The 27,165-nt window shown below is 45.6% G+C and overlaps 2 protein-coding genes across 3 annotated transcripts in view; both read left to right on the plus strand.

Annotated features, from left to right (window-relative positions):
- Positions 1 to 23,791, plus strand: part of LOC126035307 (uncharacterized) — a 126,720-nt gene extending 102,929 nt beyond the window's left edge. Inside the window, exon 2 of one of the 2 annotated variants that reach the window (XM_049793784.1) lies at positions 23,475 to 23,791. The gene's annotated coding sequence lies outside the window, so the exon portion shown is untranslated. Of the gene's footprint in view, positions 1 to 23,365; positions 23,384 to 23,474 lie in introns of those variants that run through there. The other variant, XM_049793783.1, reaches the window with a different exon arrangement.
- Positions 1,695 to 5,939, plus strand: LOC126035311 (uncharacterized). The gene is made up of 2 exons (XM_049793791.1): positions 1,695 to 2,877; positions 3,877 to 5,939. Exons 1-2 carry the CDS (start codon positions 1,801 to 1,803, stop codon positions 4,057 to 4,059), a joined length of 1,260 nt encoding a protein of 419 aa, XP_049649748.1. The 5' UTR covers positions 1,695 to 1,800; the 3' UTR covers positions 4,060 to 5,939.
- Positions 23,792 to 27,165: the final 3,374 nt, after the last annotated feature.

The following is a 27,165-nucleotide window of genomic DNA, read 5'->3' on the forward strand; positions in this document are numbered from 1 at the left end:
GTGATGTTAATAGATCTGCACATATGGAAAGATTGCAGGGGTATCAGGATTGGATTACAAAAGGAATGGAGAGGGCAATCCCCAAAACCATAAATTGGTCAGCTTTATATGCAGTCAGAGTCCTTCTGAGTCTCCATCTGAATTCCTGGATCGACTGAGGGATGTAATGTGCCGCAGCACACTGCTGGATCCTGGGTCAGAAGTAGGAGTACAACAATTAGTCCCCCTGTTTTTGGGTCAAACTACAGGGGATATAAGGCGCAAACTTCAGAAATTATGACCTACAGAGCGTAGGAATTCAGAAATATTATTGGATGAAGCATGGAGAGTATTTAGTAACAGAGAAGAAGAATATAGGCAGGGGCAAAGGAAATGAATGGCTGTTATCCAGGAAGAAAGAGGAAGAGGGCCTAGACGAGACTTGCCCCGACTGGGCAAGGATCAATGTGCTTTGTGTAAGAAATTTGGTCATTGGAAAAAGGAATGCCCAAAGAACAAGAAGGAGGATCAGAGGGCTCAAACAGGAAGAACAGTAGCCCATGTGAAGGGAGACTGACGGGAACCTGGGGAATCTACCCTAGTGGAGCCACTGGTTATAATTAAGCCAGGGAAAACACAACAATAAATAGAATTTTTGGTAGATAAGGGGGCAACATTCTCGGTTCTGAACCAAGCTTTGATGCCCCTGGGAGATGATTATGTCATGGTGAAAGGAGCAACTGGCCAAAGTGAAAAGGCATATTTTTGTAAACCTTTAGAATATAAATTAGGAAAGCAGTGGGGCATTCATAAATTTTTATATATGCCCAACTCCCCAAAGGCACTTTTGGGAAGGGACTTGTTGGAACAATTGGGAGCAAAAATTGTATTTGAAAAGGGAGAAATTACTCTGGAGGTAAAAGATCAGCAATATATTCAAATATTGAGCCTAACCTTAACCAGTCTCCCCCTAGAAGGAAACATTAACGAGGACATCTTAAACCAAGTGTACCCGGGGGTATGGGCTACCGATGCACCTGGAAGAGCAAAAAGTGCTCCCCCTGTTGAAGTTAGGATCAAGGAAGGCCGAAAGCCGGTAAGAATTAAACAATATCCCCTAAAAAAGGAATCCGGCTGGTGATAGAAAAATTTTTGCAGTTGGGATTACTAAAAGAGTGTGAGTCTGAATTCAATACCCCTATATTACCTGTTCGGAAGCCCGATGGGTCATATCAGGTGGTCCAAGACTTACGGGCAGTGAATAAGATAACTGAAGATCTTTACCCCGTAGTGGCGAACCCATATACCTTGTTGACCGTATTAACACCTGAATTGACTTGGTTTACTGTTTTAGATTTGAAGGATGCTTTCTTTTGCCTCCCTCTCCATGAAGCCAGCCAAAAATTATTTGCATTTGAATGGGAAAACCCCAAGAGTGGTCGAAAGACCCAGCTCACTTGGACGGTGTTGCCACAAGGATTTAAGAACAGTCCTACCATTTTTGGCAATCAGCTTGCGAAAGACTTAGAATCCTGGGAAGCCCCGTCTGAGGAGGGAAAGCTGTTGCAGTATGTGGATGATATCCTGATCGCCACCAAGACAGAGAAAGATTGTATGACATGGACAGTGAGTCTGTTGAATTTCCTGGGACTTCAAGGGTACCGGGTATCCAAGAAGGTGGCACAGGTAATACAACGCAAAGTGAATTATTTGGGCTATGAAATTAGTGCGGGACAAAGAACTTTGGGACAGGCCCGTAAAGAGGCAATATGCCAAACTCAGAGACCTCAGACACTAAAAGAGTTACGGACTTTTCTGGGAATGACAGGGTGGTGCCGATTGTGGATCTATAATTATGGATTGCTTGTTAAACCACTGTATGCGTTGACAGCCACTGAGCAGAAACACCTTGAGTGGAACAAGGAGACCAAACATGCCTTTGAGCTACTGAAAAAGGCTTTGATGTTGGCCCCGGCCTTAGGACTCCCAGATGTGAGTAAGCCGTTTCTTCTTTACTCCCACGAAAAGCAGGGTATTGCCCTGGGAATATTAGCACAAAACCTGGGCCCATATCGACGGGCAGTTGCCTACCTCTCTAAGCAGTTAGACACGACTGCAAAAGGTTGGCCTGGATGCCTGCAGGCGGTTGCAGCTGTGATACTAAACATACAGGAAGCTCAAAAGTTTACTCTGGGCCAGAAAATGACTGTTCTGGTGTCTCATACATTATCAGCAGTACTGGAAGCAAAGGGTGGACACTGGCTCTCTCCACAAAGATTCCTGAGATATCAAGCTATATTGGTAGAGCAGGATGACGTGGAGATTGTAGTCACTAACATTGTCAACCCAGCTTCTTTTCTCAGCGGGAACACAGGAGAACCGGTACATCATGACTGTTTGGAAACCATCGAAGCAACATATGCCAGTCGCCCAGACCTGAAAGACAGCCCCATGGAAAATGGGGAAACTTGGTTCACAGACGGAAACAGTTACCTCCTAAATGGTAATCGACATGCAGGATACGCCGTCACCACCAGCCAAGAGGTAATAGAATCAGGGGCTTTGCCCATGAACACCTCCACACAGAAGGCAGAAATAATTGCTCTAACCTGCGCCCTGGAATTGGCCCAGGGCAAAGTTGTGAACATTTATACAGACTCAAAATATGCCTTTGGAGTTGTGCACACACATGGAGCAATTTGGAAGGAGAGAGGACTATTGAGTTCTCAAGGGAAAAATATCAAACACGCAGAAGAAATTCTGAAGTTACTGGAAGCTGTCCAGCTCCCTAAGAAAGTAGCAATTATGCATATTAAGGAACACCAGAAAGTGAGCTCAGATCTGGAAAAAGGGAATGAACTGGCAGACAGAGAGGCAAAACAAGTGGCCAGAACAAAGGTAAAAATAGAAGGGTCCTTAATTCCTGATAGACAAATCTCCCTAAAAGGTAAGCCAGAATATACCAGGGAAGATCAGAAGCTTATTACAGATTTAGAAGGGTCATATAATGAAGAGGGGTGGGCTCATACCCCACAGGGAAAACTTATCATTCCCTCTTGCTTATTATGGCATTTGATACGGGAGGAACATAGGAAAAGGCATTGGGGGACAGAGGCTCTATATAAACATTTGATAAGAATTGTGGCTAGAAATTTATATACCACGGTGAGACATGTGACTCAACAATGCGATCTTTGCCTTCAGACTAATCCTAAGAATACCCCCAAACTAGAAATGGGTCAGATTGGGAAAGGCAATGGGCCTGGACAGCAGTGGCAAATTGATTTTACAGAACTTCCAAGAAAAGGGGGGTATCGATATCTATTGGTATTAACTGATACCTTTTCAGGTTGGCCAGAAGCATTCCCAACAAGAACGGCTAAAGCTCGGGAGGTAACTAAAATATTAGTGCAAGAGATAATACCATGTTTTGGGGTTCCAGCAACCATGTCCTCTGACAGAGGACCACATTTAGTCTCAAAAATAGTACAACATATTAGCTGCCACTTGGGTATAGATTGGCAGCTTCATACTCCATATCACCCCCAGTTGAGTGGTCAAGTGGAAAAAATGAACCACTTAATCAAACAGCAAATTGTGAAATTGGGACAAGAAGCAAATCTGACATGGCCTCAGTCTCTCCCTTTAGCCCTTCTGCGTATATGAACAAGACCAAGGGCAAGGGAAGGACTGAGCCCCTTTGAAATGTTATATGGACGACCCTATGGAATACAGAAAGGGGTGTCTGTGCAAGCTGGAGACGAAATTGTGACCTCTTACATGGTAGCATTGAGTAAGCAGCTCAATAATATCAGGAAGCATGTGGCTGGGACTCAAGGGAGAGGTTTGGATGGACCTGTACATAATATACAACCTGGGGATTATGTATATGTAAAGTCTCTTACAGAAAAAACCCTGGAGCCACAGTGGGAAGGACCATTCCAAGTACTACTCGCCTCCTTTACTGCAATCAGAATCAAGGAACAGAACGCTTGGATTCATCACGCCAGAGTGAAAAAGTCACCCAAAACTCCATGGAAAGTCACCACAAAACCTGATGGACATTTAGTTTTTATGTGATAGTATGGGGAGTTGTGAAGACTCTGTGAAAGGCGTGGGATGAAAACCTGTTTGTCAGATATAACCAGGATCTAGCAAAGGATATTAATGTATCAAGCTATTGGATGTGTACCTTAATACCGAGACAAGGAGAAACCTTCCCGTTTATTGGTGTCCCTCTCAGAACAAACAGCACTAAAACACTATTGAATAGAACTGCCAACTATAGTTGTTTATATGGAAATAGTTCCAGAACTATAGTGAAGTATAAACTTGATCTGGATAGCAGAGACCCACATGATAATGATCGATACAATTAGTCTTGGAGATTAAAAGACATGGAAAGAGGCAGAGGGGGAGACCCCGTAATGATGCGCCCCCATTAAATCTAACAGGGAGTTGTTATCTTTGTCCTCCTTGGGAGCCGTCCACTTGTAATCTCCCTGACGGACATTGATATCTTTGTGCAAACGGGAAGGCACAGAAGAGTTTACCTATCGATTGGTGGGGGGAATGCACAGAGGGAATAATAATCCCACAAACACTCCCTATCTTAGGAAAATTACAGGGAATATTCCAATCCCCATGGCACCTCAGATGGCACCACACGAGGACTAAAATAACCTCTAACCCTCTTATAGAACAAGGCACCACATTCCACAGTGTGGTAAGATGGCTTTTCCCAATGCTTGCAGTATCTGAATTGGAAAAAGCAATAGTCAATGTATCAGCAGTGGTCGAGATTTTAGCCAATACTACTGCTGACGCTCTAGGAAAATTACAAGCCAAAATTGATTCCTTGGCAAAGATAACGATACAAAATCGCCTTGCATTATATATGTTAACCGCAAAGGAAGGGGGTGTGTGCGTACTTATAAATCAAAGCTGTTGTGCTTATTTAAATGAAAGACAGCAAGTAGAGACAGATATTGGAAAGATTTGGGAAATTTCTAAGGAGTTACATCTTATCACTATGGATGACACATCATGGGGATCTTCTGAGATATGGGAAAAACTGACTTCCTGGTTGCCAAATTTAACATGGCTAAAACAACTGTTTGTGACAGCAGTAGTAATCATTTTTCTGCTCATAATCCTTTGTACAACAATTTGGTGTGGCTTATGGTGTTTCCAAAGCACAGGGGATTCCTACAGCAAATGGAAAAAGAATCAGTTGTGACGAAAACTCGAGTCCAACAAATATTTTGAGAGAATGCTAGATAGGGAAACAATGCATTAGAAGTACTAGAGTTGGATATAGTAAAAGAATTTACTATTTTCTAGAAAAGGGGGGACTGAGATGGGGAGCCAAATGAACCTTAGTAGATATAGTAGATATATGGATGTAGATAGGAACTGTTTAATAATTATCTAGCTTATAGTGAAGTTAAAGAAATTTCAGTAGAGGTAGACATGGCCCAAGGGGATGAGAAGTGATGCTTAACGTTTGCATTGTTGAGGCTGGCTGGGGCAGGAGATAGTCCCTGATAAGAAGCAGCAGTCGACCCCAAGAACCAGCCAAGACCTGCCTTGGGATTTGGACAAATGCCAAGGAGTGACTGAGTCTGCGCAGGGACAGAAGGTTAAGAGTTCACCGTGAAGAAGACATACAGCCTTCATTTTCACGACCACCAGACGACCACCATAAGGAGGCACTGCACAAGCGCAGTTGAGAGGAGACTATGGAAATGGCTTCCTGGAGCTAATTTTAATATGAAGCGGGGATAGGTAATGCCTATGTATAGGCATATTGTGAAACTCTATGTATATGTAACACTTGACTGTATAAATTTAAAGCGGACTGCCAAATCAGGCACGCATGACTTTGGTGGGACTAACCCCCGTGCTGCCCAGCACTGAATAAACATACCTACTTTACAATCTCACTGATTGTGGAGTCTGTTTTCCACATGTCAATGACACTGGGCATCCCCAGTCAACGGGAAGGACTATGTAGGTTGAAGCCAGCTCAAGCCCGCTGGTCTCTGAAATTCTTTTGTTAGTTCAGTTTTTATACTCTACTTTGGGCTAAGCCATATGTTCGCTCCCCCTGTCCTGGTCTGGCTAACTCAGGGAGACATTCACACTCTTCTAATTAACTCAGGGAGAAACATTTACACCACCAGTTGATCCACTCAACTGACATACCTGTTTATCTAAAACAAAGGCCATCCTCTGGTCTGGTCCCCTTTGTGGTGAGATAAAGTCAGCTTCTTTGCAACAGCTATGGTCAGTCACACCCTGCATTATTCCCTGAGCTTCACAGGCACATGGCCCTTGCCCATCTCCATTGAGCCTTCTTCCATTGTAGGGGTTTACTGGTCAGTCACAGTGTGCGTGCACGATAGTTTCTTAGTGCCCTCACTTAGATACTTTAGAGCTTGTTGGCCAATTCCAACCAAAATTTATCTCAAACATATTCAGTTCCTACAATTTCCATGAAAATGTGAAGCCAGTGTAAAGAGACCTTCATTATTGCTACCAGCAAGGGAAAGGCTACGATGTGAACTCACCCCTTATAAAAATCTATGTGGAAGAGCACATGATAAGTGCAGGCAAAGCATCAGCTGACCCTTATTTAGACATTAGTAAATCCAAGTACAAGACACAAATACAAACCAAAGCCAGCTTTATTAGCTCTGCTGCTAATGTGATATTTCTACTCACATAAATTTGAGTCTGTCATTTAATAGCACACTTAAAAAGAAAGTTTCCTGCTTAAAAATATTTTTTTAGAGTTTATTCACTCTTTCATGCAGTAATCTGAGAGCTGTTCTTCACAAATTTTAAAAGAGCAAGTCTATGTCTGGGCTTGCACATGCACAGACGTTTTCCCATATATATATATATATATATGGGAAAATGCTGTCACTGGCTTCTTGATGAAGACTTTGAAAATGGGTGTCTAAATTTAGGACTTCAGATTTAGACTTCAGTGAATACTGCAAAGTTGAATCCTTTTTTAAAAACCAGGCCATGTAGGTGACAAAAAATAGATTTATCAAAATGATTTTATGTACCTCTTGTGCAAATGGTGGTCTTCAGGGAAAAGATCTGTATCAAGCAAGCCCTTCCCTCCCCTTCCCTTCCACCTCCTCTGTTCCACGTAAATAGAGAAATGGACCTCTGCATAAGTCGAGAAAGATATGTCCAGCATGCCTGTGGTGTGAGAGCACAGGCAAAAGAAAGTGTGATTTCTCAATTACAGCCCAAATACTATGAACATTTATGTCAAATGAGGATGTGGTGGGTTGAACCTGGCTGGACTCCAGGTGCCCACCAAAGCTGCTCTATCACTCCCCTTCCTCAGCTGGACAGGGGAGAGAAAATATAATGAAAGGCTCATGGGTCGAGATAAGGACAGGGAGAGATAACTCACCAGTTACCGTCAGGGGCAAAACAGACTCAACTTGGGGAAAATTAATTTAATTTATTACCAATCAAACCAGAGTAGAAAAAAAAAATAAAACCAAATCTTAAAACACCTTCCCCACACCCCTCCCTTCTTCCCAGGCACAACTTCACTCCTGTATTCTCTACCTCCTCACCCTGAGTAGCATAGGGGGATGGGGAATGGGGGTTGCAGTCACGTCGTCACACGTTGTCTCTGCCGCTGCAGCCTCCTCAGGGGCAGGACTCATCACACTCTTTCCCTGCTCCAGCATGGGGTCCCTCCCACAAGAGACAGTCCTCCACGAACTTCTCCAACGTGGGTCCTTCCCACAGGCTTCAGTTCTTCACAAACTGCTCCAGCATGGGTCCCTTCCATGGCATGCAGTCCTTCAGGAACAGTCTTCTCAAGCGTGAGATCCCCACAGGTTCACAAGTCCTGACAGAAAACCTGCTCCAGCGTGGGCTCCTCTCCATGGGTCCACAGGTCCTGCCAGGAGCCTGCTCCAGCACGGGCTTCCCATGGGGTCACAGCTTCCTTCAGGCATCCACCTGCTCTGGCGTAGGGCCCTCTATGGGCTGCAGGTGGATATCTGCTCCATTGTGGACCTCCATGGAATGCAGGGGGACAGCCTGCTTCACCATGGTCTTCACCATGAGCAGCAGGGGAATCTCTGCTCTGGCGCCTGGAGCACCTCCTCCCCCTCCTTCTTCACTGACCTTGGTGTCTGCAGGGTTGTTTCTCTCACATATTCTCACTCCTTTCTCTGGCTGCAGTTTTCCATTCCACAGCAACTATTTTTTCCCTTCTTAAATATGTTATGCCAGAGCTACTACCACTGTCGCTGATTGTCTTGGCCTTGGCCAGCGGAAGGTCTGTCTTTGAGCCAGCTGTCATTGGCTATATTGGTGTCGTGGTTCAACCCCAGCCAGCAACTAAGCACCACACAGCTGCTCACTCACTTCCCCTACACCCAGTGGGATGGGGAAGAAAATCGAGAAAAGAAGTAAAACTCATGGGTTGAGAAGAACGGTTTAATAGAACAGAAAAGAAGAAACTAATAATGATAACACCAATAAAGTGACAGCAGTAATGATAAAAGGATTGGAATATACAAATGATGCGCAGTGCAATTTCTCACCACCCGCCGATTAACGCCCAGTTAGTCCTCGACTGGTGATCCCCCTGCCCCCACTCCCCCCAGTTTATATACTAGATATGACATCACATCGTATGGAATAACCTGTTGGCCAGTTTGGGTCAGGTGCCCTGGCTGTGTCCTGTACCCCTCCAGCTTTCTTGCTGGCTGGGCATGAGAAGCTTAAAAATCCTTCACTTTAGTCTAAACACTACTTAGCAACAACTGAAAACATCAGTGTTATCAACATTCTTCTCATACTGAACCCAAAAACATAGCACTGTACCAGCTACTAGGAAGACAGTTAACTCTATCCCAGCTGGAACCAGGACAGTATCCACCCCTTATTCTATACCATTGACATCATGCTCACTTCCCATACCTTCAGTTACATCCCGGTCAATCATCACCACCTTTTCCGTCCCTTTGAGACATATGAACAATGATACATATATGTCTATATGTATACACACACAGAGAAATAATTCCTTTAGTTTATGGGTCGTGTTCATAAAATGTTCATTGAGTTCCCGACTCTGGGCTCCATCTGTCATACCAGTCTTTCTGGGCAGGAGGGATGGTGCAAAGTCCTCTCAGTCGGTAGAGCAGGATTGGGCTTCAGTGCGGTGTGGTGAGCAGATGACATTGGACGCAGGAGGAGGATGGTGTGCACCGTTGGATTGTTGCATGGTGGAGTCAGTTCTGGTTCCATCACTACTGCGCTTCACTCAGTTTTATCACAGTTCATTCTTGCTTGATCTAAGTGATTCTTACTGTAGTACTATGGATATAGCATATAACAATTAGAGTAATGATAACATACAGTAGCAGGGTTATATAGCAACTAACATCATACAGTTTAATTCTGGCTATTTTCACCTAGAATCAAATCGCCTTGATGCACACATCAGATTTGCCCATCTTTTCACATCACCCACCAAGTGCACCCAGGCCCTTGAGCAAAAGCAATCCCACAAATGGGTTTACCTTTGCCTGAGGCAGGAGTAACCCAGACTGTCTTCCCCAACATGTTTTTTAAGTGCACTACAGGGACTTTATCCCCTTCTACTGTACGTAAAAGTTCTGACTGGGCAGGGCCACCCCGATTGGCAGATCCTCTGGTGTTGACTAACCAGGTGGCTTTTGCTAAATGTGTATCCCAATGTTTGAAGGTTCCACCCCCCATTGCTCTCAATGTAGTCTTTAACAGTCCATCGTATCGTTCGATTTGCCCAGAGGCTGGTGCATGATGGGGGATATGATACACCAACTCAATGCCATGCTCTTTGGCCCAGGTGTCTATGAGGTGGTTTCGGAAATGAATCCCATTGTCTGACTCAATTCTTTCTGGGGTGCCATGTCGCCACAAGACCTGCTTTTCAAGGCCCAGGATAGTGTTCTGGGTGGTGGCATGGGGCACAGATTATGTTTCCAGCCATCCGGTGGTTGCTTCCACCGTTGTAAGCACATAGCGCTTGCCTTGGCGAGTTTGTGGGAGTGTGATATAGTCAATCTGCCAGGCTTCCCCATATTTATATTTCAGCCATCGCCCTCCATACCACAGGGGCTTTAACCGCTTGGCTTGCTTAATTGCAGCACATGTTTCACATTCATGGATAACCTGCGCGATAGTGTCCATGGTCAGGTCCACCCCTCGATCTCGAGCCCATCTATATGTTGCATCTCTTCCCTGATGGCCTGAAGTATCATGGGCCCACTGAGCCATAAATAGCTCACCCTTATGTTGCCAGTCCAGGTTCACCTGGGCCACTTCAGTCTTGGCAGCCTGATCCACCTGTTAGTTGTTTCCATGTTCTTCAGTGGCCCGACCCTTGGGTACGTGAGCATCTACATGACGTACTTTTACAACCAGATTGTCTAGCCAGGACACAGTATCTTGCCACAGGGCGGCAGCCCAAATGGGTTTACCTCTGCAGTGCCAGTTACTCTGCTTCCATTGCTGTAACCACCCCCACAGGGCATTTGCCACCATCCATGAGTCAGTATAAAGATAGACCACTGGCCACTTTTCTCTTTCAGCAATATCTAATGCTAGCTGGATGGCTTTCACCTCTGCAAACTGTCTCGATTCACCCTCTCCTTCAGCAGTTTCTGCAACTTGTCGTGTAGGACTCCATACAGCAGCCTTCCACCTTCGATGCTTTCCCACAATGCAACAGGACCCATCAGTGAACAGGGCATATTGCCTCTCATTTTCTGACAGTTTATTATACAGCGGGGCTTCTTCAGCACGCGTCACCTCCTCCTCTGGCAACATTCCAAAATCTTTGCCTTCTGGCCAGTCCGTGATCACTTCTAAAGTTCCTGGGCGACTGGGGTTTCCTATGCGAGCCCATTGTGTGATCAGTGCAACCCACTTACTCCATATGGTATCAGTCGCGTCATGAGTAGAGGAGACCCTCCCTTTGAACATCCAGCCCAGCACTGGCAGTCGGGGTGCTAAGAGGAGCTGTGTTTCAGTACCAACCACTTCTGAGGCACCTCAAACTCCTTCATATGCTGCCAAGATCTCTTTTTCAGTTGGAGTATAGCGAGCCTCGGATCCTCGATATCCTTGACTCCAAAACCCCAGGGGTTGGCGTCGGGTCTCCCCAGGTGCTTTCTGCCAGAGGCTCCAGGTAGGGCCATTCTCCCCGGCTGCAGTATAGAGCACATCTTTAACATCTTGTCCTGTCCGGACTGGTCCAAGGGCTACTGCATGAACAATCTCCCGTTTAATTTGTTCAAAGACTTGTTGTTGCTCAGGGCACCATTTAAAATCGTTCATCTTCTAAGACACTTGATAGAGAGGGCTTACAGTCAGACTGTAATTTGGAATATGCATTCTCCAAAAACCCATGACACCCAAGAAAGCCTGGTTTTCCTTGTTATTAGTTGGTGGAGACATAGCTGCTATTTTGTTGATCACGTCTGCAGGGATCTGATGACGCCCGTCTTGCCATTTTATTCCTAGAAACTGGATCTCCTGTGCAGGTCCCTTGACCTTACCTTGTTTTATGGCAAAACCAGCCTTCAGAAGGATTTGGATTATTTTCTTCCCCTTCTCAAAGACTTCTGCTGCCGTGTTGCCCCATACAATGATGTCATCAATATACTGCAGGTGTTCTGGAGCTTCACCTTTTTCCAGTGCAGTCTGGGTTAGTCCATGGCAAATAGTGGGGCTGTGTTTCCAACCCTGGGGCAATCGATTCCAGGTGTACTGGATGCCCCTCCAAGTAAAAGCAAACTGTGGCCAGCACTCTGCTGACAGAGGGATTGAGAAAAACGCATTAGCAATGTCCATTGTGGCATACCACTTGGCTGCCCTTGATTCCAGTTCGTATTGAAGTTCTAGCATATCTGAAACAGCAGCAATCAGTGGTGGCATGACTGCATTCAGGCTGCGATAGTCAACTGTTAATCTCCACTCCCCATTAGACTTTCGCACTGGCCGTATGGGACTATTAAAGGGTGAGTGAGTTTTGCTGATCACTCCTGGGGTCTCCAGTTGATGAATCAACTTGTGGATGGGAATCAGAGAGTCTTGGTTGGTGCGATATTGCCACCGGTGCACCGTTGTGGTAGCAATTGGCACTCATTGTTCTTCAACCCTCAGCAACCCCACAATTGAAGGGTCTTTGAGAGAGACCCGGCAGGGTAGACAGCTGTTTAATTCCCTCCATCTCCAAGGCAGCTATACCAAAAGCCTATCAATACCCCTTCGGGTCCTTAAAATACCCTCTCCTGAGATAGTCTATGCCAAGGATACACAGAGCCTCTGGGCCAGTCACAATGGGGTGTTTCTGCCATTCATTTCCAGTTAGGCTTACTTCAGCTTCCAATACAGTTAACTCTTGGGATGCCCCTGTCACACCAGAAATACAGATGGGTTCTGCCCCTTTATAACTTAATGGCATTGGAGTACACTGTGCACCGGTGTCTACTAGAGCCTTATATTCCTGTGGGTCTAATGTGCCAGGCCATCGAATCCACACAGTCCAATAGACCCGGTTATCCCTTTCCTCCCCCTGGCTGGAGGCAGGGCCCCTCTAATTCTGGTCAGAGTATCCAGTACTCACTTCTTGTAAAATTGGCTCAGAAGTCTCTTCAAGAGGATCAGAAATACGATCAGCCCTTCTACTCTGTTTGGAAACTGGAGCAGCATTTTTCCTGGTAGAATCCCCTTTTGTGGTGGTTTTTCCTCACAGCTCACGTACCTGTGAATTTAGGACCGAGGTAGGTTTTCCATCCCATTTCCTCATGTCCTCTCCATGATCACATAGGTAAAACCACAGGGCACCTCGTGGTGTGTACCTTCTATATTCTCTCTATTGGGCAGAAGAACGCTCACTCCTAATAGCTGAGACATTGGTCCTTACAAATGGGGAGTAGGACATATCCTCTTTGAATTGCTGGAAATCCTGGGACAGCTTCTCCACAGCCGAAATGCAGGCTTGTAAGGAGGAGGAGAGATTTTCTTTGTATTGACGGAGTTGGCGAGCCACTTCATCAACTGTCGGTGCCTCTTCGTCTTTCCAGGACATTATTGCCAGTGAGTTGGCATAGGACAATGGTGCTCTCCATACATACTTCCACCACGTGGATCATGTGCATGGGACTTCGTCTGGATCTTTGGGTAATTGTGGGTTGTCCAGGTCATAATGAATCATCTCTAGCATGGCTAATTCTCTCAGATATTGGATACCTCTTTCCATGGTGGTCCACTTGCTTGATTGACATATAACATCTTCCTTGAAGGGGTACCTTTCCTTCACACTTGACAGGAGTCGCCTCCAGAGGCTGATGGCTTGTGTCCCTTTTCCAATTGCCTTCTCAATGCCACCTTCCCTGGCAAGCAATCCCAGCTGCTTGGCTTCCCTACCTTCTAATTCCAAGCTATTAGCCCCATTGTCCCAGCATCGGAGGAGCCAGGTGATAATATGCTCACCTATATGGTGGCCGAAATCTTTTCGCATATCCCACAGCTCGCTCAAGGATAGGGACCAGGTGATTGCCTCTGGTTCTGCCTCTTCCTCCTGTTCCCGTGATGACCCTGGTTCATCTTCATCCTTTGCTAAGCAAACTGATTTTTTTGTATATTTCTTCTGTATGGGGGCAACTGATACTGGTGCGGGTTGGTCCACTGGTTCAGTTGCAGTACCACTTGCCAGGTTTTGGGTAACTGCAGTGCTCGTCTCCGGGGCTGGAGGGACCGCAGTACCCGTCGCCGAGGTTTGGGTAGCTGCAGTGCTCATCGCCGGGGCTGGAGGGGCTGCGGTGCCCATTGCCGAGGTTTCGGTAGCCGCAGTGCTCGTCATCTTGTTGTTAGATCCAGAGACCTTCTCTTCCCCTTGAGGGTACTGAGTGGTGTCGAACAGGGCTCGATAGGCATGGGCCAGGCCCCAGCACATTGCAGTAATCTGTATCTCTCTGGAGTTGCCAGGGCGACAGCATACCTCTTCCAAATATTTTACTAGTTCTTCCAGATTCTGCACTTGTTCAGGGGTGAATTTCCAAAACATTGGAGGTGCCCACTTTTGTAGGTACTTGCCCATACTACCCCACACACCCTGCCACTCATAATTATCCAGCCTCGTGGCAGATCTCTGGGTGATCTTCTTAAATATTTGTTTAACATTAAACAATAGCTGAACCTCATTCAGAAGCATGCTAATTCCTAGCAGTAGGGCTAGGACCATGCTGGTCTCAACATCCAAATGGTATTCAAATTTTTCAAAGTTCCCAAATGCCATTGTAACTGGACTGAAGGAGAAGGGAAAAGGGAAGAAAGGTACCCCACCCATAGATTGGGTCTCCGAGGAGGAAAGGTAAATGGTGTAATTATTAATAGTTTCCCACAGATGGCTCCCGAAGTATAGAGGTAACAATGCTGAGTGCAAATACCGGATTAATCCCACAGCTGATAACTTTATCATACCATAAACCAGTGTTACGCAATACATCAAGGCAAAAACCTTAATCCACCTCCCACGGATGATAAGCAGCAGAAGAGGGACTACATACAGCAAGCGAGGTGATACATAACAGAACTTTAAAAACGAGAGCAACAACTCTAAGAGCACATAAATCAACATAGTGACCAGCGACTATTAGACCAATATAATGAATGCTTGTAACAAATTTGTTTTAACAATGCTGGTCAGGTTTGTTGTTATCTTAACCCTTTGTGCCCCATGTTGGGTGCCAAAATGGACTGTTGTGGTTTAACCCCAGCCAGCAACTAAGCACCACGCAGCCGCTCAGTCACTTCCCCCCCACCCAGTGGGATGGGGGAGAAAATCAGGAAAAGAAGTAAAACTCATGGGTTGAGATAAGAATGGTTTAATAGAACAGAATTGAAGAAACTAATAATGCTAATGATAATACAAATAAAATGATAATAGTAATAATAAAAGGATTGGAATATACAAATGTTGCACAGTGCAATTGCTCAACACCTGCTGATCGACACCCAGTTAGTCCCTAAGCAGCAATCCCCCCCGCCCCCACTCCCCCCAGTCCTATACTAGATGGGATGTCACATGGTATGGAACACCCCGTTAGCCACTTTGGGTCAGCTGCCCTGTCTGTGTCCCGTCCCAACTTCTTGTGCCCCTCCAGCTTTCTCACTGGCTGGGCATCAGAAGCTGAAAAATCCTTGACTTTAGACTAAACATTACTTAGCAACAGCTGAAAACACCAGTGTTATCAACATTCTTCTCATACTGAACTCAAAACATAGCACTGTACCAGCTATTAGGAAGACAATTAACTCTATCCCAGCTGAAACCAGGACAAGGGGGAAAAACGGCTGTGCAACAGTGGCTGGGAGAGAGGAGTGAGAATATGTGAGAGAAACAACCCTGCAGACACCAAGGTCAGTGAAGTAGGAGGGGGAGGAGGTGCTCCAGGCACCAGAGCAGAGATTCCCCTGCAGTCTGTGGTGAAGACCATGGCAAGGCAGGCTGTCCCCCTGTAGCCCATGGAGGTTAACGGTGGAGCAGATATCTACCTGCAGCCCATGGAGGACCCACGCCAGAGTAGGTCTATGTGTCTGAAGAAGGCTGTGACTTTGTGGAGAGCCTGCGCTGAAGCAGGCTCCTGGCAGGACCTGTGGACCCATGGAGAGAAGCCCACGCTGGAACAGTTTTGCTGGCAGGACTTGTCACCCTGTGGGGGTCCACACTGGAGCAATCTGTTCCTGAAGGAGTGCACCTTATGGAAGGGACTCATGCTGGAGCAGTTCATGAAGAACTGTAGCCTGTGGGAAGGACTCATGTTGGAGAAGTTCGTGGAGGACTGTCTCCCGTGGGAGGGACCACATGCTGGTGCAGGGGAAGAGTGTGAGGAAGAAGGAGCGGCAGAGACAATGTGTGATGAACTGACCGTAACCCTCATTCCCCATCCCCCTGTGCTGCTCGGGTGAAGGAGATAGAGGAAATCGGGAGTGAAGCTGAGCCTGGGAAGAAGGGAGGGGTGGAGGGAAGATGTTTTAAAATTTGTTCTTATTTCTCATTATCCTACTCGGATTAACTGGCAATAAATTAAATTAATTTCCCCGAGTCAAGTCTGTTTTGCCTGTGACAGTAATGGCTGAGCGATCTCCGTCCTTATCTTGACCCACAAGCCTTTCACTATATTTTCTCTCCCCCTGTCCAGTTGAGGATGGGGAGTGATAGAGCAGCTTAGTGGGCACCTGGCATCCAGCCAATGTTAACCCACCACAGGTTGCCATCTAACATGTTGAATGTTATGCAAAATTTGATTTTTTTCCTGTAGAAGTCAAAGAATCATTTGGGGGGGGGGGGGGGGGAATGGTAACTCAAACGAAAAGAGAGTTTATTGATATGGAAGAGAACTGAAGGGCATGAAAGCAGCTGACAAATGAGACTGTATTTGACAGTCTAGGAAATGGTTGGGTATTTTTGGGAAGTCTTGCCTGTTTCCTAAAGAATGAGGCATATGTGTGTTGCTTAATCTAGCCTCATATCCAGGTGGCAGTGTTAACAAGGCTATGTCTAATCTAATTTCTTAAAATTTTTCAATTGTGCAACATCAGAGGTTCTAAGGAGAGCATGAGTATAGGTGAGATTTTTTTTTATCATCAGCGGTATTTAATAATGCATGGTACAATCTTCTTTAGCTTGCTTGCTGTAAAGGTCCTACTAAGCCTATATAAGTAATTTTAAAAAATCCATTTTGCTTACTGATTACAACAACTTTGGTCTCCTTCTTTTTTTGTGTGTGAATATTGATTATTTTTGTTAAACATCCTTTAAACAGTACTAGAATTAAAATACTAGGGCTCTAAAATCATGTTTGTTAGAATTCAAGCCACCCATTAAATAATTTTTATTTTAGTTAATAAAATAGCCATTCTTGTTAGCAATTTCAATTGCATTTTTTTAATAAAATACCACCAAATTCTTACCAGCAATGAAACCTCATGGCAAAGAGTTCCATAGGTAAATTATGAATTTCCTACAAAAGGTATACATATTTTGAGAGTTTTATATTTAGAAGTTCTAAATGTGTCTCAAATTGTCGCTTTCCAAATGCATCAGATCTCTTATTGTTCTTATACTTCTTTTACTAGGAATAAGATTAATGTTGTTCAGTTATAGCTCTATTTTAAGAACTTTCTTCGGTACTCTGTATGCCATGAATATATGATTAATACTTTAAATAGAATACTTTTAGAATTTTTATTTTTTTTTAAATTGACAGTGCTCTGCTCTGCTCTGCTACATTTGCCACAAATGTCATAGTGTTAATAAATTGGGAGGCTCAAGACTTGCTTGTAGCATTCGCTACATATCTAGGTGCCACGATCAGATCACTGGTCGGCCCAGACCAGGGGAAGAGACAGATAACACACACAGTGTGAGCGCCAACTTCCGCCTTTTATTGCGCAGTTGATTCCTTTTATATTAACAAGGGTAGGCGGGGTTACGGATACGTCATAGGGCTGCGACTAACCCTCCATCTTTCCGTAACATCGCGAGATCTTCCGGGTGCCGAACCCTACACTTGCTGACTAAAATAAAATTATTCAAATAGTTCAAACCCATCTTGTGTTCACCCTTGGTACTATAATCTCTTGTATCTGAGTGGATTTCCTTTGATGTATATTTTCTCTATTTCTCTATTGTTTTATTATTGTAATGTTGAGTGCTTTTTGTCAGTTTTTTTTCTTTTAGCTGCTACGTACTTCAAAGGAATAATTAAAATTCAGAATTTCATAGTTTATAAGTCTCCATGAATGTTTTTGTTATTAAATTAACTTTTTCTAAGTATTTTTCTGTGGCGTGAGATTTAGATTCACTCTGAACCTCTCTCTTGGGATTATCTGACAGGCAGGTAAAGTTATGATGAAGTAATGTGTTGGTATGTTGGGGGATGCAACAAGTCTACGGAATTCCTGACAGTTCGAGAACAGCGCGACCTTAAGCAGCTTGTAGTATATCCTTGAGAAGTCTGGAAAGATCCGAGAAGACCAGTACGAAAACAAGATAGTGATAAGAACTGTCCTGACAAACTCACCAATCATGAATTGTTAGTTACTAACTAAGCCAATCATATACTAACACATACTCTGAAGAAGGGGATAAAAAGGTGTGTTAGAACAATAAAGTAGCCATTTTGCATGATCTATTACTTGTCGTGTCCGTCTCTACCGCGACAAATGGTGACCCCGATGTGCCTGAGCGAACAGATCATCTAACGGCGATAAATCCAGCACTAGCGAGAAGCATACCAGCGGCGACGAGAGCTGCGAAAGAGTATACCGGCAGCGAGAAAAGCTGCGGAGACGGAGCCCGGTGAAGCTGAGAGCAGTGGAATCTGCCTGGTCCGGACCTGAGCCTAGACACCTAATAAGGTGAGCCACCGGGGACTAAACTGTTAGAATGGGGCAGAAATTAACAAAAGAAAAGGAGACGATTTTGTCTACCTGGAAAGCCCTATTAAAAAGAAAAGGGGTTAAAACCCCAGAACAAAGCCTGAAAAGAATTTTAATATGGTGTAAGATGCAAAGCTTTACAGCCACAACAGTTACTGCATTCAGTGTGGATGCACGGCAAACAGTGGGCTGGAAAATGTTTGATGAGATCTCTAAAGGACAGAAAGAGCTCTGTAAGTTGGTGATCGTATGGCATCTATTACGTGAGACCCTGAAGGAATGGAAAGCAGAATGTGATGCGAAAGATCAGCAAAAGAAAGATAAGAAATCAGAAAATGTTATCAATGAAAAAGTTTTTGCTCAAGTAACAGCTGTGGCCGATGCTGCAATATCAGCAGTTGCGGGCAGAAAACCCCTCACGAGCAAAATCAGATCATACCCTTATTCACCTCCTCCTCCTACGCCATTAATTACTTTACTGGGCGATGAGGGGCCCTCCTCACCTACTGGTGCGGCAGCAGAAGGGGTGACTCCATCAGCCCCCCCCCGAGGAGAAAAATGCGGTGACTAACACCGAGCCGGAAAGTGCGGGCCGTAATGAAATTGAGGGCCGAAAGGACGGTGAGAGTCAAACTGAATATGAGGGCCAAACGGAAAGTGAGAGCCAAAATGAAACTGAGGCAGAAAAAGCTCTAATTGACGCTATGCAATCTCTGCAGCTCGCAGATAAAACCATACCAGAAGAACCCCTGCCATGGACTCTCCCTCCATCCACAATAACTGTAGTCCCAAGATCCCCTTGAGACAAGGGGAGTCAAAAGAGTCTTAGTAGACGTAATAAAGGGGGGTGAAAGAAGATGTTTAGTGCTTACATTGTTGAAATTAGCTGAGGTAGAGACAGTCCTCGATAAGAAGAGCTGGTCCCAAGAACCAGCCAATGAGGCAAAGACAGTCCTTGATAAGAAGCAGGAGCAGGCCCCAAGAGCCAGCTAAGACTGGTCTTGCGGCTTGGGTGAATACCAAGAAATCACTGAGCCTGCGCAAGGAAAAAGGTTACTAGCGGTGATGAAGAGGAGTCATCTATCTTCATCTCTGCGACCACCAGACGACCACCATAAAGAGGCCCTGCGCAGGCGCAGTTGGGAGGGGACTATGGAAATAACCTCTTGGAGCTAATTTTAATATGGAGCGGGGATAGGTCATGCATATGTATAGGCGTATTGTAAATATGTAATACCTGACTGTATAAACTTGAGGCGAACTGCCAAGTCGCGCGCGCACGACTTTGGTGGGACTACCCCCCGTGCCGCACAGCGCTGAATGAACATACCTACTTTACAATCTCACTGATTGTGGAGTCTGTTTTCCGCACGTCACCCTGATCAGTTTTGGGAGGGAGTTAGAAGATGTGTTGCCGACTCTGGCAACTGGGATCTAGTAGAACGCCTCAGCCCGTGCTCTCTAACACCAGCATTTCTAAAGCCTCTAGATAATGCAGCAGAGGCTCCTGTTACATTTCCTGTTTTCAAAGCTGCTGCAGGCACAAACCGGCACGATGAGCACAATCCCATAGGCTGGAGAGTAGTGCAGGATTTGCAGAATAAAGTACAAAAATTTGGAATCAATTCTCCTGAGGTAATGCAGCTTATTCATATAATCAGCACAGATCTGCTGTGTCCATATGACATTATGCACCTTGCGCAAGTGCTGTTTCAGCCCGTACAATTGCAAGTATTTCAATCCACCTGGAGGCAGATGGCACGCGCGGCGGCGCTGCATAATTCACGACTGCCACAGGGTGACCCAAGATTAGGCCTTGGAGAGGATGCTTTGCTTGGTGAAGGGCAGTATAGTAACCCTCAGCTACAGGCTACATGGCCTCCGCTGGCTCTCGAACAAGCACGAAATATAGGCCTTATGGCAATAAAGCGAACAATGGATATGGCAGCTCTGAAGCAAAAATACATCACTATCCGCCAAGGCCCCACAGAACCCTTTTTACAATTTGTAGAAAAAATATCTGCTGCCCTGGAAAAACAGGTAGAAGATGAGGTCTTAAGACAAATGCTATGCAAACAGTTGGCAAAAGATAATGCTAATGAGGACTGTCAAAAGATCATACAGGCTTTACCAGGAGATCCTTCTGTTCCCGACATGGTAGCTGCATGTTCTAAAGTTGGGACACTGGAACACATGGTGGCCACCCTAGCCAGTGCTATGAGAAATTCTGGAAAGTGCTTTGGGTGTGGCAGTGAAGGGCACATCATGGTAACTTCTCCACACAAAACATCAACAGGTAAACAACCGGTGCACCACTCACCGGAGATTACTTGCAAGAAATGTGGAAAATTAGGACATTTTGCAAAACAATGTCGTTCCAAATTTCATGCTAATGGACAGCCGCTACAGGAAAACCACAAAACGAGTGCGAGAAGGCGCGCGAGGAGAACAAATCCCCTCCCGACAGCCGGCCAATTCCTCTCTGCGAACCATTGTCAGCTGCAACAGCTGGCTCAGCAGGGTTGGATGTATACACCGCCGACACAGTAACTCTAGTCACGAAAGACATCGTTAAGGTCCCTCTTAATGCAAGGGGTCCTATAGGACAGGGACTGTGTGCATTGCTACTGGGAAGATCAAGTAGCACATTCAATGGAATAATCTGCATGTGGGAGTTATTGATGCTGCTTTTACGGGTCAAATTTGCGCGATGATTTCGACCCCCTACCCACCAGTAACAATCCCTAAAGGTACTCGCATTGCTCAACTTGTTCCTTTTTCGAGTTCTATTTCAAAAGCAGAACAGCGACTGCGATGCGATGGAGGCTTCGGCTCCACGGGACCCCCTCAGGTCTGCTGGTCTCAGACTGTCTCATCATCCTGACCACATATGACGTGCACACTGTCAAATCACGGAAGATCTCCGACTACAGTAAAGCTTGCAGGGCTCGTGGACACCGGAGCTGATGTGACTATTATTGCCGATTATCTGTGGCCGTCTACCTGGCCAACAGAGGAGGCTGATATGGGAGTAGTGGGGCTGGGAGGATCCACACGAGCAAAGATGGCAGCCACTCCAGTTCCGATTACCAATCCTGAGGGCCAACAAGCAGTTATTAAACCATATGTGATGGCAGCTCCCCTCAATTTATGGGGGAGGGATTGCTTGTCGCAGTGGGGGGTGAGAATTATCACAGATTTTTAACGGGGGCCACTGCGCTGCAGGGTGTTAGACAACCCATGCTTGTTTTAACTTGGTTAACAAATAACCCTGTGTGGGTGGATCAGTGGCCCCTACCAATTGAAAAAATTAAAGGCCCTGCAAGAATTGGTAGCAGAACAACTAGCTGCCGGACACATTGAACCATCTCACAGTCCGTGGAATACTCCAGTGTTTGTGAAAAAAAAAGAAATCAGGAAAATGGCGATTGTTGCATGATCTGTGGCAAGTCAATGCTGTCATGGCCACGATGGGGGCTCTGCAACCAGGCATGCCTTCACCTGCCATGATCCCTCAAGATTGGGAAATCATTGTCATGGACCTTAAGGATTGTCTTTTTTTTTTTACAATTCCATTAGTTTGCCAAGACAAAAAAAAAAAAAAAAAAAAAATTAAAAAATTTTTGCATTCTCTGTGCCTTCTATCAATCATGCAGAACCGGCAAAAATATATCAATGGAGAGTTCTGCCGCAGGGCATGAAAAATTCACCAACCACTTGTCAATCGTTTGTTGCACAAGCTCTGTCACCTGTAAGGGAAAAATTCCCTACTAGTTATAGTTATCACTATATGGATGACAATCTGTTAGCATCAGACAACAAGGAGCAGTTGAATGGCATGAAAAATTTGGCCACGAATTTGCTACAACAATATGAGTTAGTTATTGCCCCTGAAAAAGAGCAAAAAATAGCACCCTGGAAATATTTGGGAATGACAATTACAAATAAGTAGGTTGTGCCCCAACCTGTGAAACTTAACCCTGCGGTTAAGACACTCAGTGATGTACAGAAATTAATGGGATCCTTGAACTGGATCAGGCCCTATCTTGGACTGACCAATTCGCAGTTACAAACTCTGTTGGACTTATTAAAAAATTCCAGTGATCCAACAGAACCCAGAATATTGAATAAGGAAGCGTTAAATGTAATTCACAGGGTGGAACAATGTATACACAAGAAATTTGTTTCTCAAATTGATCTGTCTCAATTGGTACAATTCTTTGTACTAATTGACAAAACTGTGCCATTTGGTGCTTTGGTGCAGTGGAATTCTGAGTGGGATGACCCATTACATATTTTAGAATGGATGTTTTGTCATTTCTGGCCACGAAAAACTGCTCCTGGCTTGTTTGAACTTATTGTTGATGTAATCATAAAAGCCAGAAAACGATGTGTAGAACTAACAGGACGTGATCCAGCTACTATTGTTTTACCTGTTCAAAATTGGTACTTTGAATGGTGTCTGGCAAACAATTACAAGCTGCAAGCGGCTATGGCGGGTTTTCAAGGACAGATCTCATATCATCTACCGTCGCACCCGCTCCTGAAATTTGCTCGAGAAATACCATTTGGTCAGAAAAACTTAAGCCAGCCGGAACCTGTGAAAGGCCCTACTGTCTTCACAGATGGCTCTGGAAAAACAGGTAAAGCAGCAGTAGTATGGTATGAAAACAACAACTGGAACAGCAAAGTAGTGTATCAAAATGGTTCTCCACAAATAGTAGAGCTGCGTGCGCATAGCACATTAAAGTGGCTGCTTCAAAAACAAAAAGGGGGAATGATTGGGGAACCACCACAGGCATGTTTAGATAACGTAGTTTATGTTCTTAGCTTTCTCCATTATGGGGATAATTCTTCTCTACCTCCTTTTTTCAACACTTCTCTTTTTTCAACACAGAATTTACAAAGAGGCATCAACGTACATGTTAAAGATTTAGTTACTGGTCAGTGGAGTGGACCATGTGAGCTATTAACCTGGGGGCGAGGTTATGCTTGTGTTTCTACAGATACAGGCCCACAATGGACTCCCGCTTGATTTGTACGACCATCATCATCTGGAACATCCCAGAGGGTGCGGCAATATGAATACCACCTCAACCAAAAACTAAGCGTAGGTCACCTTGGCCAATATAACAGGTCAAGATTCTCTGTGCATTGCAACCGCATCACAAAGTCCATGAACCAATAGACAGGATGACTATGACTCATGCAGCACGCCTGGCCAGCGAGCGCATGCGTCATAGGTTGCAAATGAGGCAGATTTTTGGCACCCGCTGGCCACGTGTGCTGAAATCTGTTCCTCTACAAATGTATAAATACTGGGATTTTCCGAAGAGCATCGGACTGGTGTACGGCAAGGCCATCTGTAGGGTTTAGGGATTAATCCGTGCGGGGCCCGGACGATGCAACACCAATGTGATGATTAAAGTCGCCAGTTTATTGAGCTTAGCTAATAATTTTTATACAATGCTCTAAGTTGTTTAGAGACTTTGATTGGCTACTACATGCAAGCACTTGGTGTCCACACGTACAAGCATAAGCGGTGATTGGTTACATCGGTACTGTCCACATGTACAAGCATAAGCGGTGATTGGTTACATCGGTACTGTCCACGCGCATAAACACAAGACATAATTGGTTGTGTTAATTAAAGCATACAAGACTTGTCTTAGTCCAATTGGTCAAGATAAGTCCCTGAATTGAGGTTGTTTGTGCCAAGTTCCCTTTATCGTGGAATGTGCACCTGTGTTTTCCTAATTGGGATCTTTCTTCTTCTATCTTCTTATTTATTCTGTTCAAGGCCTTCTAAAGGCGCCTGGAACAGTCTTGTGACCATGAGCTATTTTCAGGCCCAATAACTAAGTTCCATATAACTGAACCCTACAGCCATCGTTGCCTCCATGGGGACGCCCACATAAAGCTGGCACCTACCGATTGCTGGGCTGAATTTGCGGAGCAAGACAGCACGAGAATGTACAGATGGTTCATCTACCTCACAGTCCTTGGATGGACGTAGTCATGGATACCACCGCAAACCAAAGAAAACATCTGGATGACCCTGGCTGACGTGACCGGACAAGATTGCTTATACCCTAGTACAGCAACACCAAGCAATCCCTTTTTCACAGGTTTAATAGGGGGTTGCACTGACATCAACAAAGTTTAAGAACTTATTGATGGAGACCCCTGTGCAGCAGGTCATGGACTCAATGGATGGGAATGCCTGGTTTTCACGGATCGGGCATTAACCCTCATTGCCACCCCAGGAATCACAAATTCTGGGGTCCCTGAATGCAGACTGGTGTAGTATTATCAGATTTACTGCTAGACATTGATCGTGTCAGACATGCTACGCTATAAAATAGAGCTGCAATTGATTTCTTGCTTTTAGCACAAGGACAAAGATATTTGAGGGTTGGGGATTGTCTGGATGGTTGATATCTCTGCTCAAGACTGTGGGGGTAGTGATCTTGATTGTGATAACTATGCTCCTAATGTTGCCCTGTCTTTTCGGTCTTCTGCAAAGGGCCCTGCAGAGGGCAGCCGGGATGATATTTTTAGCACAAATACAAAAAGGGGGAATTGTCGGGGGATGCAACGAGTCTACGGAATTCCTGACAGTTCGAGAACAGCACGACCTTGAGCAGCTTGTAGTATATCCTTGAGAAGTCTGGAAAGATCCGAGAAGACCAGTACAAAAACAAGATAGTGATAAGAAGAACCATCCTGACAAAATCACCAATCATGAATTGTTAGTTACTAAGCCAATCATATACTAACACATACTCTGAAGAAGGGGATAAAAAGGTGTGTTAGAACAATAAAGTAGCCATTTTGCATGATCTATTACTTGTCATGTCTGTCTCTACTGCGACATTGGTATATTTAAAGAATTAGGATTTACAAGAAATATATCTTGTTATTTCAGTTATAGATACAATTTCAAATTGTTCTTTTGGGATGGTGGAAGTGATATCAAGGCATGTTCTGTTATGATGGTGACTATATATAAAGTGGATCAGGGTGAATATTTTTTGCCTTGAAGAACTGCTTAAAAGCAGAAGCATGGTAATTTTTTTCCAGGTCAAATGGCAGTAGCATACATCCTTTTATGCTCATGCAGGTGTAGTGCCATGATACAACAGGCATGCTTATTCTCGTGCTCAGGCTGGAAGTCAAAATGAATCTGCAGGCACTTCTTTAAGAGGCTATTTCTAGACCATTTGAATTCTCTCAAGTAAAAGGAAGGTGTTTTTCTAAGCATCAATGTACACAATAGCTCCACATTGGCAGACAGCACTGGTTTTTTGTGTCTGCAGCACAGGACACTAGCACTGGTAGGCTAGGGTGCTTTTCAACCTGGCAAGTGGTGTGTCTGATGCATCTCTTCCTGGTGGGTTGTGATTCCTTCAGGCTGCTGCTGGCTAGGCTTTTCAGAAGGCTTCACAATACCCTAACACAGGTTAGGGAAAAAGGTGATTAATTACAATGTCTATTCATCATTCACTAGAAGAGAGTGCATAGGAGCTCCTGGAGGAGCGTTTCAGCCTTAGTGCTACCTGCAGTCACTAGCTCGGGATCACCACGGAGAGAAGCCGTGCAGGGGACCATGTAAGGGTTCAATCCCCAGCCATCCCGGGGCTACAGATGGAAAGCGGACTGGCTTCAAGAAGCAAAGCGTAGCTCATGGGGCGAAACGATCACTCACAACTAAAGCTTCCAATGCTTCCAGATTGAAACCATGCCGCTGCAGGCATAGCAGGAGAGTTCCCCCAGGCAGGAAAAGAAAGCTAACAGGGCCGGTGGGGCAACAGGGCCAGGGTTGGCCCAGGCAAGGGAACAGAGCGGTGCCAAGCCCAGCTGCCCTACTGCCTATGCACACCACCGCGGGTCCACTGAAAGAGTCCCCACAGCAGGGCAGACACCTGCCACCAACCGCTTCGCCTGAGGAAGAAACCATCACCACCCTCAGCAACACACGCAGGCGCCCAGCACATCCCACTCCTAACCCACCGGGCCACACCCGAGACGCAAGAGGGAACCCCGGCATCTCTGCGTATGCACGCCAGCCATTCCACCCAGCTTCCCCGAATTGTGCCAGGACGCATGCGTGGAGGTGTCATTATGCCCTACGGCTGAAGCTACTGCCAGTAGCAGCCTCTGCTTCACTCCTCCGTGCAAGCTGTTGATCTGCGGCTTCAATTCAACCCCTGCCAGACTAGCGTTTGTCTCTCGGCAGACACCTCCTACTCCGGGACTGATTTTGTTGCCCTTTTCTTCCTGAGCACCCCCTAACCGCCTGCCTGCTTGCCCCTCCCGGGCCGCTGTTACAGTCGGCCACGTGGCGGGGCCAGCTTGGGCCGGCCCCCAGAGCTCTTTCTCAGTGGGGCTGAGGAACACGCCGCTCACCCCTACGAGATCAGTACTCTGGTGATCTCCCATGTCACGTGGTCAGGGTCGCGCTACAGCCCTGCGCAGAACCAGCTACCTTTGCTGCGCCTGATGGGGAGAGCACTGGAGACTTGCTTGCTTTGTTCCATGATGGGTGCCTTTCTTCGTCTAGTTACCCTCCGTATGTGGGGGCAGAACGGTAGGGGCAGAGTTGGCTGATATTGAACAGCCTTGGCGCGCTATTGTTCCGTCTGCGCAGGCAGTTGGGAGGGCAGCTTAGTTGGGCCTCTGGCTGGCGGGGTCCTG

Source organism: Accipiter gentilis, chromosome W, assembly GCF_929443795.1.
Source record: "Accipiter gentilis chromosome W, bAccGen1.1, whole genome shotgun sequence".
NCBI lineage: Eukaryota > Metazoa > Chordata > Aves > Accipitriformes > Accipitridae > Astur > Astur gentilis.